This window comes from Camelus bactrianus, chromosome 36 (assembly GCF_048773025.1).
Source record: "Camelus bactrianus isolate YW-2024 breed Bactrian camel chromosome 36, ASM4877302v1, whole genome shotgun sequence".
NCBI lineage: Eukaryota > Metazoa > Chordata > Mammalia > Artiodactyla > Camelidae > Camelus > Camelus bactrianus.
This window is the reverse complement of record NC_133574.1, coordinates 8,986,459-9,001,610: the sequence shown is the minus strand read 5'-3', so window position 1 is coordinate 9,001,610 and position 15,152 is coordinate 8,986,459. Positions and strand designations below refer to the sequence as shown.

The 15,152-nt window shown below is 38.2% G+C and overlaps 1 protein-coding gene across 1 annotated transcript; it reads left to right on the top strand.

Annotated features, from left to right (window-relative positions):
- Positions 1-4,200: 4,200 nt before the first annotated feature.
- Positions 4,201-5,142, top strand: LOC141576188 (olfactory receptor 5AP2-like). The gene is given in 1 exon segment (XM_074358653.1): positions 4,201-5,142. A coding segment is annotated over 1 exon segment (942 nt).
- The last annotated feature ends 10,010 nt before the right edge of the window (positions 5,143-15,152 follow it).

The window sequence follows — 15,152 nt, the reverse complement described above, 5'->3', positions numbered from 1 at the left end:
GTGAGTGGCTAAGAGTTAAAATAATGTGAATTTTGTGTGAATTGCTAGAGACAAAGCAACACATCCTTTAAGCTTTTGTGTCCCCCAGCATTTAGTGCAAACTGATTACACTGTACTGAGAGACAAGTCAGAGTGTCTTCTCAAAGCGGTGCAGATAATGCAAATGCTCATCAGATGATGATCAATTTGTCTCAGACCCTGTACCTCTTGTATGGAAGATATATCTAGGCAATAGGAAAGCTTGTAAGTCTCCATCTCGACTTTATGGGCTAACAACTCTTTCTTACTCTGGACAGTTAGGAGGAGAGTCAGGGTGGAGGGAAGTCTTATTTATTAACACCTGTCTATATTCATGTGATGCAACAATGCATGTTCTTTGATTTACCTACGGAGTCACCCTGTGAAGCAGGTATCAGTACTCTCACACAGAAATAAAGAACCTAAGGCACAAAGAGATTTAGTGCACTATCTATCTAAAGACACAGAACCAGAGAGGCATGGAGCCAGGACTGAAGACCAAGTCCATCCTTGTCCTTGCTATGTCCCTGCATCCCCTCCAGTTTTCCCCTCACTGTGATTCAGGCAGCACAACTTCTCATCTGTACTCGAAGTCCTTAGAGAAGGCAAGAACAACGGCTGAGCAAACCTGCTCTGCTTTGGATTCTTCCAATGTATCTAAGGGGACCAGGCCACCAACTATCAGAAGAGACAGAAAAAGAACTTTGAATAATTGTTTGGAATAAAGGACTGAAAATTCATTTTTTCACTGGGCCCAGGTGTCCTGAGGGTAAAGGAGAGAAATATGGAAAGGACATGTGCTTTCCTTAGTTTCAGAGGGAAACAAAAACAAGTAGATTAAAATGAGGTGACGTGAGGGTTGAAGTCCCCAGAGACCAAAGAACAAGAAGTGCCTCCTACTTAAAATAAGTCAGGATGCCCACTCCAGACTCTGGTCTAGAGCCTCTGCAACTGGAAATAACTGCAAACAGTATCACAGCTGTACCACAGCAATGTTTTCTGTATTTTGAATTGTGTTTTACTGTAACATAACAGATTGGGACAGTGTAAGAAAAAGTGAAGGAGAAAAGACTCAATCTCTGCTGAATGCAGGCATGACTCTCTTATGACAGGGAAGGTATAAAGCATTTCAGTTTTCTTATCTCTTTAACAAATGATGTCTAAAGTGCATTCCAACTCTGCCTGCTGCTTAACCTGGGAGAATTAGAGTGACTGCCTCCTCTAAGAAGAACATTTGTTTTTCTTTTTTCTTTTTTTTTTTTTTTTGATGAATTTAAGCCTTAGACAAGAACAAGCAAAAGGATCAAAGGTAAGAAGAAGATATAAAAAGTTGTGTCCATATAATTTACTGACCTGAGGAAAAATGTAATATCCTGTTAATTTCTGCAATCTACCCACAGACCCAAAGTTCCAAGAGTACAGAATGGCTAAGACAGTATGTTAAATACTCTGTCCATTTTTATTAATAAAGTTTTATTAGTCATTAGGAAGATTATAAGGATCAATAAATAATATGATTTCAAGACCTTTTTAAACACCAGCAATTCTCAGGAAATCTCACTAATATTTTCACAAACTCCTAGAAATTGACAACCCAGATGAAGGATCTCTGGACTAGAGGCTTGACTGCAAAGTCTCAGGCTGGGGAAGGGGAATGTTTCAGAGGAAACAGGCAATGCATTTGCTAGCATAGAGGAAAGATGGAAGCATGTATTCCACAGCACTAGATGTAAAACAAGTGGTATTTTGCTAAAAATACTATCTAATGAATGTGAGTTCTGAGAAAGACAGTTTTCAACCACCGTAACGGTATTTTCTCTTCAGGAGGTATACGGATTTCTCCCAATGTAACTAAGTGTGTTCTAGCGCATCAATGAGGTTCTGAGAATTACAATATCCATTGCTCTGTGCGTTAGTGCTCACATCCATCACTGATGGGGTCCTTATAAATCACCTCAAGTGTTGCATTGGCTGGCTATAAATCGGTAGGTGATCTCTGGGATTTTGGGCAAAGGTCACCGATCTTTTGTGCCTCCCATCTCCCACGTGCATAAAAAAGACTACAACACTGCTTATCTCATAGGATTTAAATAAAATAGTGTAGGAAGAATACTTAACATGGTGCTTACAGAACATGGGAAATGCTCAGCACAGTTCAGTACTTGTTATCATTACCCATCATTGCCTTTCTTTGTGTGTCTAGCACACACACACAATGTCTGGGGCATTTTATTCTTTTTACTATTTCTGAGAGAAAGGTACTCAAAGGGAAATTTTCTGGTTGAAGATGAGAGGAAAAGATTTATTCCTTCTTTCTAATTCCTTCTGCTCTTCTTTGAAATTCAAACAGCAAGATTATTCAAGGAAGAGGACTAGGCTGTACCTCTGTGCAGTGAAATCTGAAGGGAGGCAAGGTAGTGCTGGGGAACAAACAATGTGGCATCAAGAAACCCAGGGTTCACCACTGATTCGCTCCTCTACTTCACTGACCTCTTGTAACAGAAGGTTGTCTTATTAACACTCCTGGACTCATGCGTATCCCCCTCACTGTTCCGTGGGGAGGCTTAGATTAGATAATGAGTGCAATGACACTTTGAGAAGTACTGCAATACTGTACAAACATGCCAGGTTCTGTTGCTGGTGAGGGCACTGAGCCCCCGCCCGCCCCAGGGGGAAGCAAGTGGAGCAGAGCACAGATAGGCAGTTCTGTGTGTGGCAGTGTCTATGAGCCTTCTCCCCAACTGTGCTCAGTACATCCTTTAGCTCCGGTGTTAGCGCACATAGTGGATTACTTTGATCCCACATTTAAATTTGAGACAATATCAAATAACTTGCTGTTGCAAATGATAGAGGATTTAACACTTAGAGCTATAATTTGACAGCTAGATTAGCACCATTCTATCTACTGTTTAATAATCTGAGGTCATCGAGGTAGGGAGTTAAAGTGGAAATGGAGAATTCCCCTGGAGCTGTTGCCTAAACTTTTACTTGAGAGATCTAGGCTGGACATCTATTTTGATTTTTCCTCCTTCCTTCCTTCCTTCCTTCCTTCCTTCCTTCCTTCCTTCCTTCCTTCCTTCCTTCCTTCCTTCCTTTCTTCCTCCCTTCCTTCCTCCTTTCCCTCCTTTCTTCCCTTCTTCCCCTCCTTTCCTACCTCCACCCTTTCTTTCATTCTTTTATCTTTTTCCATGTATCTTTCTTTTTTCTTTAGTCTGGAATTTCACTTCATTACACACTGCAAGGGGTGAATTTTAGTTCCACTTAGATGACCTAGTTTAAAATTATTCCCCAGACTGAATACAGTGGCTGGAATATTCCACATGCTGGTGGTGATGTGTTCTGGTTCTGTGGTGATTCTGTGAATCTGTGTGTTATGTAGGAGTTTTCTTTGTTGCATCTGATCTATTGTTTTCATCTGGGATGTCTACTCATTCTTACAACTTGATTCTCTAAATACTGAAGGCAACTATCCAAAATGCTCAATATTTATTTAACTTTTTTTCCTGTAAATGCTGATACTGAGAAATTAGGGTAGGGTCAGAACCATGCTAGCTGTATGGGAACATCCTGTCTCCTAGCTTGGCCTTCAGTTTTTAAAATTTCTCCCACCCCCAGGAAATTCAAACTTCATTATTATTATTATTATTATTACTATTATTATTATTATTACTATTATTATTATTATTATTTAGTTTAGTGACTTATTATTGTTTAGTGATGTTTATTAATTTCACTAACTTTCAATATTTTGTGTACATTCCATTAGTACTGTGGAAGAATAATTAGTGGCCTGAATTCATTTTGACCTTTTTTTTCTAGAAGTTGTGTCTAAATGGTATATTAATATATCACTTAATTTATTTATCATAAATAATGATGCATCTTAAGCATAAGTTCCTGGAATTACCCAATAAATAGTTAATGCCAGAAGTGATCTTAGTTAATGGGTATTAAGTCACTCGTGTCAAGGTCATTTCTTAGTGTGCAACACACGTAGAACTCAACTCTTTTCATGTCTTTTGACTTGGCATCAAGTCCAACACACTTCATAGTAAGTTTTTCACTTTGCTGTCTTCTGTTAGAATTTGCATGTGTGCATATCAGTAACATGATGTTTATAGCTCTGTCATGTATCCATCTGACCAAATGCCATGTTTCATCTTCTCTCTTGCTGCAGCTCAGATGATCAGGCATATGAAAGAGATCCAAGGTGAGAATCAAACAGAAGTGACAGAATTTATCCTCTTAGGACTCTCAGAGAATCCAGATCTACAAATTGTCCTCTTTGGATTGTTTCTGTTCATCTACACGGCAACCATGGTGGGTAATTTGGGGATGATCGTGCGAATTAAGATTGATCCCTGTCTCCACACCCCCACGTACTTCTTTCCCAGCAGCCTCTCCTTTGTTGATGCCTCTTACACTCCTAAGATGCTGGTGAACCTCGTGTCTGAAAATAAGGCCATTTCTTTTAATGGGTGTGCTGCCCAGTTTTACTTCTTTGGCTCCTTCCTGGGGACTGAATGCTTCCTGTTAGCCATGATGGCATATGACCGCTATGCAGCCATTTGGAACCCTCTGCTGTATCCAGTTCTCATGTCTGGGAGAATCTGCTCCTTGCTAGTGGCTACCTCATTCCTAGCAGGCTTTGGGAATGCAGCCATACACACGAGAATAACTTTTAGATTATCCTTTTGTGGCTCCAATAAGATCAACCATTTCTACTGTGACTCTCCACCCCTGCTCAAACTCTCTTGCTCTGACACCCACATCAATGGCATCGTGACCATGGCTTTCTCCAGTTTTAATGTCATCAGTTGTGTTGCAATTGTCCTTGTTTCCTACCTGTGAATCCTCATTGCCATCTTGAGGATGCCCTCATTAGAGGGTAGGCACAAAGCCTTCTTCACCTTTGCCTCTCACCTCATGGCTGTCACCATATTCTTTTGGACAATTCTCTTCATGTACTTGCGCCCTACATCTAGCTACTCAATGGAGCAGGATAAGATTGTCTCTGTCTTTTATACAGTAGCGATCCCTATGCTAAATCCTCTAATCTACAGTTTGAAAAATAAGGATGTGAAAGGGGCCCTACAGAAGATCTTACAGAAACAGATACTGTAAAGCCATATTACACATCACCCTGTTACGAAGAAGAAAATATGTTTTTGTATTAATTGTATTGTCAGATTGCTTAAGCTGTTTTTCTGTGTTAAGGCAGATTGTTTAAAGTGAGGTATGCTTCTTAATCTCTTGGTGTCTTAAATGTGTATTCATGGGCTTATAGGATGAATCAACATAGTGGGGGACGTGGTGTCTGGTAAAGTATCAATACTTGGAATTGGCTGACCTGGGTCTAAGTCTCAATGCCAATATTTAGCTTTTTTCACTCTCAGTTTTATTATTTACAAATATTGGTGTCTTTGATTGGGACCTGGGCAAACAGACTGTGAGACAGATACTTGCATGCAGGAAGTTGACTGGAGAGTGTTCCCAGGAACGGTATGTGTAAGGGAGTAGAAGAACCAGGGCTGGGTAGAAGTTGAATTGTGATGAAGTCACAACAGGGGACTTAGCCAATTCCACATAGAACCCTGGGGTTGAGATGATCCTTTAGATATATTCCAAATTGTGAAAAAAGGGCCAGGTATTTGTAATGCCACAATGACCAGTTTTGGATATGGGTCCCCTACTGGAAGGGGGTATAGTCTTGGGCATGACAATTCCATGCAGCAAAGATTATTCCAAGAGTGGAACTCAGCTGTGAGATATCAGTTGCCAATACACTTAGAAGCTGGGGAAATAAATACTTCAACCCTGAAAGGCAAATCTGGACACTGTATCACAGCATGCATTATAAATAGTGACACTATTCCCCTCACATGAATGTCAGGAGTACCAAACAATACACAAGAAAGAGTGTTATCGGGTCTTATAGTAACATGGATACCACACCAATAGCAGGTGAATATTTTACTGACTTTGTGAATTGGAATATTTTGAGGGTAGTAATCTCAAAGTTAAAGTAATTTAAAATTTTATGTCTAGCCTTGTCAAAGTTTAGATAGTTTTCAATAAACATTTACCAAATTAACTTATCTACCTATAGCTTATTATTATAAGGCTGGGGGCTGTCAATCTTAGAGCAATGGGAAAAAAATACTTCTTTGATAGTATGGCATACTGAAGAAGGACTAAATAATGATTTGGAATCAGGTAAATGTCTATTTCCTATTTCTGTCCACCCCACTATCTACGGAAGACAAGAACAGAGAACACTAGTGTGCCACATGCTCCAGGTTAGACCACCTCATCCCTGAAAATCTTCTGAGAGACCACAAAGGAAGAGAAAACTCATCCTATCCACCCATAACAGTTCTCTGGTCTCCCTACAACTTCCTCTGTCAACTACTAACCATGGTTTCTCTCGAAGACATTCAAAGCTATCATGGCTGGCACCTTCCTCCCTGCTCCCTTTTATTCTAACTCATCCAGTATAATATCTATCCTTTAACTGCTTCTTATTCACCAATCTAAAAAAGAAAAAGGTGATATTTTGTCATTATTCATCAGTATTCCTATATCCACATTTCACTGATTGCCCATCTGAGATTCCATGGTCCATTATATAATGATTCATTCTCAATCACTTTCCATTCCATGGTTCTACATTTTCTTCATGTATGCATCTGATTGAATCCCAACCAGTTAAACTTAATCGTTAACTTCTCCGTGTCCTCCGCTTAAGCTACTTCGTGCAGTTAGAAAAAACCCTCAGTATTCCACTGTCTATTGCTGATCTTTGGGTGGGAGCCAGTGCTGGCTGGGGTTACCTGTGGGTGAGACAGGGTGGGAGCCAAGAAGGGTGCTAATACTGGATGGGGCTGCCTGCCAGCTGGGGTGGAAAAGAAGCTGGTTTGGAGAACCTGTCCATGGTAGAAGGCTTGAGTGAGCTGGTCCTCAGGAGTATGCTGGGGAAGGGTGTATGATGTTGGTTAGGCTGATGGACAGTGACAGAAACAGTCCTGCCAGCACTGGGCCAGCTAGGTGGAGGGAGAGAAAAAAAGTAGGTGCCCACTAGCACTTTCATTACTAGGGAAGGTTTCACTAGATCCCTGCCCCTCTGGCACATATTGTAAAATCAATCAATGGATCTTCTTCTCATGTGGCTCCAACACTTTTCAAGCTGCTGCCTCTGTACTGGGACTCAGTGGTGAGTTTGTTGCAAGCCCTTCAAGAGTGAAGTTTCAGTTTCCCACAGTCCTCTGGCTCTCCCAGAACTCACCCCCGCTGGTTTTCAAAGACAGATGTTATGGGAGCTCATCTTCCTAGTGCAGGTCCCCCAGGCTGGGGAGCCAGATGTAGGTCCCAGACCCCTCACCCCTCAGACTGGACCTTTGAGGTTGTGATGTCCCTCCTGCTTCTGGGTCTCCACACCAGAGTGTGGGTTCTGACCAGACCATGTCTCCGTTGCTCCCACCCATCTCCATGTGGCCTTTTCTCCATATCCTTAGTTGTAGACAATCTGCTCTGTTGGTCTTCAGGTCGTTCTCAGAGACAGGTGTTTTGCTGTGGTTGTAGTTTTGGTGTGTCTGTGGAAGGATGTGGGCTCAGCATCTTCCTACTCTGCCACCTTGATCCAGACTCCTCCCCACTCCCCCTCAACAACAACAATAACAAAACTATTAGTGGAAAAACCAGCATGTAATACAAATTGAAGATACACAGGTGAGAAAACAAAGTTTCTCACTTCATGAAACTTGTATTCAAACGAGGAAGACATCATTGTCTGTACTTAATTTGTGTGCACGTGTGCATAGTCATTTGTGTGTGTATGTGTGTGTGTGACATGGATATGAGTGGTGCTTTAAAGAAGTTAAAGCAGACAAGAGAATAGGGACTGGCTGTGTCAGAGATGAGCTCACTGTGGAAATGACATTTGAGTGAGGGTGAGTATCACATGAATGTCTGTGGAAGAGCCTTACACATAAAATTACAGTGAATACAAAGGCCCTGAGACAAGACCCTCTTTGGTTTATAAAAGGAATAATAAAGAAAGCTGATAAATAGGCCTTGGACTTTATTTTTTTCATATTGCATTGTAATAGCTGTTTTCCCCCCACCCCAGACTGAAAACTGCATGAAGAAATAAACAAGATTGACTTTGTTGGCTCCTCTATCAGTACCAAGGATGCTTCTGCTACATAAAAAAAATTCACTAAATATTTGTTGAATGAATTAATGAGTGTGATATGAATTATATTCTAATAGAAAGGAGTAGAGATTTTATTTTGAGTGCAATTCTGAAATTTAGAGGCAGGATTTAATCAATCCTGTACCATTTAATTCAATGTTGTGCACAGTGGAGGCTTGAGACTATAAAAGAGATTTTGTGTTTCTCTCAATGCCTAAGTTACTCCCCAGGGTATAAATGGTTCATTGGGGAGAATGTAGTTCAATTATCTGAGTGAAAAATAAATGAATGCCTTAATTTTGGATTAGCACATTTCAAGCTTCAGACTTTTTAGTGTTTTGTAGAGATGATTAAATCTCAAGAGCGTTGTCACAAACTTAATAGGCTGACCCTCTGCCTCAGATTCAGAAGCAGCATTGTTTCTACTCTTTCTGCTCATAGTTAATTAATTAACTATGCCTTAACTCTACCACAGCTGAATTTGTGATGCCACTTCCATTTTCATCAAAGCTGTGAACTTCACATTGTAAAGAAGAAAACTTGTATTCTTCCAAAACCCAAAAAATAAAACTAAACTAAACTAAACTAATAGACACCACTACTTCCAGGGAATATTTTTTAAGGACAAAAGGTAAGATGATTTAATTTACTTCAAAGTGTTGAGGTATAGAAAGTTTCCAGGAGGACTCAAAAAACATTCAAGTAATTAAGATTAAATATCTTAATTGCACTATGTTTGAAACACTGATTTTAATAGTATCAACTAAACTAACATGGATTTTTTTAGAAGAGAGAAATTTAGAATGACTAATAACAGATGATAATTTTTTCAAATATTCAACATGTGCATACACATACATATAAGTATATGTATACAAGCATATGTGTGTGAATATATGTATATGTGGTGTGTGTTTGTGTGTGTGTATAAAGCAGGGAAATTTAATTTTGTGCAGGGAGAGTGGCAAAGTACCTGGCATGTGTGCATGTAAGAGCAAATTATTTTATGCTTTTTATGCACCCATTGAGAAAATGACTGCAATTTTCAGCCTTTATCTACATATACCCAAACACATATGTATACACATACACATACATATAGGATCATATATATCATATAGGCTAATATTCCATTTATGTCACTTTATGTGTTTGTTACATATAAAATTTATACTTGTATATGTATGCATACAGTAGGGCTTTATAAAATGGCTGTAAATTTTTAAAAGTGATATTTTACAGGATAACATTTTAGCCAAGTTTAGGGATAGAAAGATCAGTCAGAAGACTGTTGTAGTTATGTAGGTGGAAGATGATGTTGGCTTGAGCCTTCACGATAGCAATGGAGGTGGTAGGAGGTAGTTGGATTCTTGATATAGATTTCTTGAAGGTAGAGACAATATAATTATCTTAGAGACTGGTTATGGAGTGTGTGAGAAAGAAAAAAGAATGATTTCTCTAGTATTTATTTGTTTATATTTAATTTTATCTGAACAAATATGAGTAGAGAGCTGTCACTGACTTGAGGCAGGGAATTCTATATTTGGAATACATTAAAGGAGGTCATGAGTAAATCAGATTTGGGTCATGTCGCGCCACTATTCAGTATTAATGTGGAGATACGAGTAAGCAACTGAATTGTAAGTTGAGTTTGGAAAAGAGGTCAGGGTTGAATATGTACATTCAGGAGTTGTAAGTATGTAGACAGAATTTAAAGTCATGATACTGAGTAAGATCACCAAGGTAGAGTGTAAGCAGGAAAGAGAAGAGGGTCATGATGTGAGTTCTGAGTGAGTCTAACCTTAAGGGTCAGAGAGAAGAAGAGGAATAAATGAAGACTGAGAAGGAACAACCATATCGTAAGAGGGACACTCAGAGTCTGGTGTCCTGGAAGATAAGAGAAGGAACTTTTTCAAGATGTAGTTAGCCATCACCTCTGCCCAATGTTATGGATAGATCAAAACGATGGCTGAGAATTGACCACTGGATTTGGCAACATAAAGACCCCCGATGACTTTGAAGAGATCAGTTTCTGTGGAGTGATGGGATGAAAGCCTGATTAAAGTGGGCTTAGGAGAAAACAGGAAAAGCAGAACTGGATACAGCAAGTCTATTCAACTGTATCATACATTTAATTGCAAGAGGAATGCAGAGGAATTGGACGACAGATAGTGAAGGTAGTATGATCAAGGAGGGAGGAGATAAAATTTGAGGGGTAGGTTAGGATATAGAAAAATATACTATCAAAGCCTTCACACACACACGAGCATAAATATTCATTTTTAAATAAAATAAGTTATTTTACTGTTTAGTTACATTGTTTTGTTGTTGTTGTTGTTTGGCAGTAAAAAAAAAAAAAGGTTTTTTCATGTTCTTAGGACATCTTGGAAATAATCTTACCTATAGCAAAGAACAAGTTGTTTGATTTCCCTGATATTTTTGTGTAATTTATTTCCTTGGTTTCTTATCTCAGCAAATGACTCACCCTTTTGGAGACAAAAGTATAAGCAACCATTCCACAGTGACTGAATTTATTCTCTGGGGATTCAGTAATCATCTAGACTTACAGTGTCTCCTTTTTAAGGTATTTCTAGTCATCTATATGATCACTGTTTTTGGAAATCTCGGCATGATCCTGTTAATCAAGATTGACTCGCATCTCCACATGCCCATGTACTTTTTCCTCAGCAATCTGTCCCTTGTTGACTTCTGTTATTCTTCTGTCATTGCCCCTAATATGCTAGTAAATTTCTGGACCGACAACTTAGTCATTTCATTCAATGAATGTGCCACTCAGTTCTTCTTTTTTGGTTCCTTTGCTGGCATTGAGGGCTTCCTGTTGACTGTGGTGGCCTATGACCATTATGTGGCCATCTGCAAGCCCTTTCTTTACACAGTCACTATGTCCCCCATCTTAATGTCATGCTGGTGTTGGCCACATATTTTGCAGGCTTTATAAATGCCGCCATTCACACTGGCCTTACCTCCCAACTGTCTTTCTGCCACTCAAATGTCATCAACCACTTTTTCTTGTGACATTCCACCCGTCCTGAAACTCTCTTGTTCTGACACACGTGTCCATGAAGTTCTCATTTTTCTTTTGCCAGTTTTAATGAACTGAGCTGCCTCCTGACTATTCTCATTTCTTATCTCTATATCCTCATGGCCATCTTGAGGATCCATTCAGTGAATGGGAGGTACAAAGCCTTCTCCACCTGTGCTTCCCACTTGATGGTGGTCACCATCTTTTTTGGCACAATCCTGTTCATGTATCTGCACCCCAGCTCCAGCTATGCGATGGACCAAGACAAAGTGGTGTCTGTGTTTCATACGGTGGTCATCCCCATGTTGAATCCTCTCATCTATAGTTTGAGAAACAAGGAAGTCAAAATTTCCTTAGGTAAAGTTTTTAAAACAACCTCTTTTTGCTTCTGTACTTAGAATCATCAAAGCATGGGATTTTAGGACTCAGAGATAACTTAGAAATGACCAGTCCTCTTCCATTCACCCTGGGTCCATTTCATTCTGTAGTGAGGCATTTTTTAATTTTTCTTTTCTTTTTTATTTTCTTGGGGAGGTAATTAGATTTATTTATTAATTTTTTAATCTCTGGAGGTACTGGGGATTGAACCCAAGACCTCGTGCATGCTGGGCAGGTGCTCTATCTCTGAGCTGTGACATACCCTAGTGAGGCTTTTTTCTGATAGCAGGGTTGGACCAAATGTCCCAGGCATCCTGAGGAATATGGTCACTCTGCATAAATCCCACTTATTCCACAGAGCCTATATGCTTGAAAATAACCAAATATCCCATTTCAACTCCCTGTTCAGAGGTATAAAACCCAGTACTGGCATACCTCAGAGATATTGTGGGTTTGGTTCAAGACTACTCCAATAAAGTGAATATCACAATAAAACAAATCACATTTTTTGTGGTTTCCCAATGCATGTTTAAGAGTTACATTTATACTATAGTCTATTAGGTGTGCAATAGCATTATGTCTTTAAAAAAATGTACATACCTTAGTTAAAAATACTTTATTTGGAAAAACTGCAAACCATCATCTGAGCCTTCAGCGAGTCATAATATTTTATTGCTGGAGGAAAATATTGCTTCCATGTTGATGACTGCTGACTGATAAGGACAGCAGCTGCTGAATATTAGGTGGTAATTTCTTAAAATGAGACAACAATGGAATTTGTCACATCATTTGATCCTTCCTTACACAAACAATTTCTCTGTAGCATGCAATCCTGTTCCATAGCATTTTATCCACAGTAGAGCTTCCTTCAAAATTGTAGTCAGTCCTCAAAAACTCTGCCACTGCTGTTTCAACTTAGTTCACATAGTATTCTAAATTCTTTGCTCTCATTTCAACAGTCTTCACAGCATCTTTACCAAGAGTAGATTTTTATCTCAAGAAACAACTTGCTTTGCTCATCCATGAGAAGCAGCTCCTCATCCGTTAAATTCTGATCATAAAGTTGTAACAACTCAGTCCCACCTTCAGGCTCTACTTCTAATTCCAGTTCTCTTGCTGTTTCCACCACATCTGCAGTTACTCCCCCACTGCAATCTTGAACCCCTCAGACTTGTGGATCCCTTGAAGGTTGGGATCCATGTTTTCCAAACTCCTGCTAGTGTTGATATTTTGACATCTTCCCAAGAATCACAAATGTTCTTAATGGCCTCCAGAATGGAGAATCCTTTCCAGAAGATTTTCAGTTTCCTTTGCCCAGATCCATCAGAGGAATCACTATCGATGGCAGCCATAACCTTACAAAATGTGTTTCTTAAACAGTAAGACATGAAAGTCAAAATGACTCCTTGGCAGAATGGACATTGTGTTAGCAGGCATTAAAAACACATTAGTCTTGTTGTACATCTCCATCAGAGTTCTTGAGTGACCAGGTGCAACATTGCTAAGTAATCATATTTTGAAAAAAAAAGTTTTTTCTCTGAACAGTAGATCACAGCAATGGGCTTAAAATAGTCAGAAACCACACTGTAAAGAGATGTGCTGCCCTCCAGGCTTTATTGTTTCATTTATAGAGCACAGGTAGAGTAGATTTTTTGTACTTCTTAAGGGCCCTACAACTTTTGGAATGGTGAATAAGCATTGACTTCAATTTTAAGTCACGAGCTATATTAATCTCTAACAAGGAAGTCAGCATGTCATTTGACACTTTTTGTTTTTTTAACATTTTTTATTGATTTATAATCATTTTACAATGTTGTGTCAAATTCCAGGGTAGAGCACAATTTTTCAGTTATACATGAACATATATATATTCATTGTCACATTTTTTTCTCTGTAAGCTACCATAAGATCTTGTGTATACTGTCATTTGACACTTTTAAGACAGAGACTTCTGTCTAACCACGAGAGTTCTAGCTGATATCTTCCAATATAAGGATATTTCATCTACATTGAAAATTTGTTTTTTAGTGTAGTCATCCTCATTAATTACTTTGGCTAGATCTTCTGGGTCTGGTGTTATTGTAGGGTTATTAACTAACTTAATTCCAATATTGTTTCTCAAGAAATGGGAAGCCCTAGTAGAGGGAAGGAGATGGGGAATACTGGTTAGTGTAGAAGTCGGAGCACACACAATATTGGTTAATTTTACTTATATGGGAACAGTTTGTGGTTCCCTGAAGCAATTATAGTAGCAATTTTTTGTTTCACAATATTTTCTGTGTTGCAATTAATGCTTTTTCTGTCCTTCCTAAGAAATTTTTGATTACCTCATGATTATAAAGACTTTCTTCTATTTTTCCTTTCCCAAGAGGACTTGTAGACTTAGTATTTATATTTAGTCTTATGATTCACATCAAATTAATATAGAAATATTTGATTATGGTGTGATATAGGGATTGAAGTCAATTTTTATATATAGATATCAATTTTTCCAATAATATTCCCCATTGAAATACATTTGTACTTTTGTTCTAAAATCCATTCACTATATATGAGTGGACATATTTCTGGATTTTCTATTCTGTATCATTAATCTGTTTGTTATCTTTGGATCTGCACATTGTTTTGAGTACTGTAGTTTCTTGTTAACTCTTAAAATTAGATAGTGTGAATTATTTAATAATGTTTCTTCTCTCTCATAATTGCTTTGGTGAATATAAATCTCTTTTATACCTCTATATATTTTACAATCAGTTTATCCATTAAAAAATAAGCCAATTGAAATGTAGACTGGACTGGCATTAAAACTATTGATCAATTTTGGAAAAAATGGCAACTTAAAAATATTAAATACTCTAAACCATGAAATATATTTCTCCATTATTTAGGTCTTCTTTAATTTATCTCTGCAGTGTTTTATAGTTAAGTACATAACTCTTCCAGGTTTTTAATATTCATTTTAAGTGGTTTATGCTTTTGTTGTTATTATAAGAGTTATTAATTTTTTCCAGTTGTGGTTGGTTTCTACATAATAATGTAAATAATCTATGTATATTGATCTTATAGTCATGTGACCTTCCGAAACATACTCTTAATTTTACTTTTGCATATTAAAAAATATTCGGATGTATAACATGATTTGATGTTAGTATATATTGCAAAATGGTCAGCACAATAAGTCTAGTTAGTATTTCTTTTACATATTTTAAAAGGAGACTCTATGTAAGCTCTCATGTGACCTGTGAATAACATGATTTTGTTTTCTCCTTTCCAATCAGTGCAACTTTATTATATAGATTAGAACTTCCAGTACAATGTTTAATCTGCTATAACTCAAAAAATATAGCCAATTAAATAATCACAAAAACACAAGTAACAAATTTACAATGGCAGTGGGATGTTTCCAACTATAAGGCTGCTGTGACATTTGTGTAGCTAAAGTCATTGTGTTCTTTTAGCAGACACACATCAATTAGTCACTGCAATTGAAGCAGAGTGATATTAAGGAAGGAATTCATG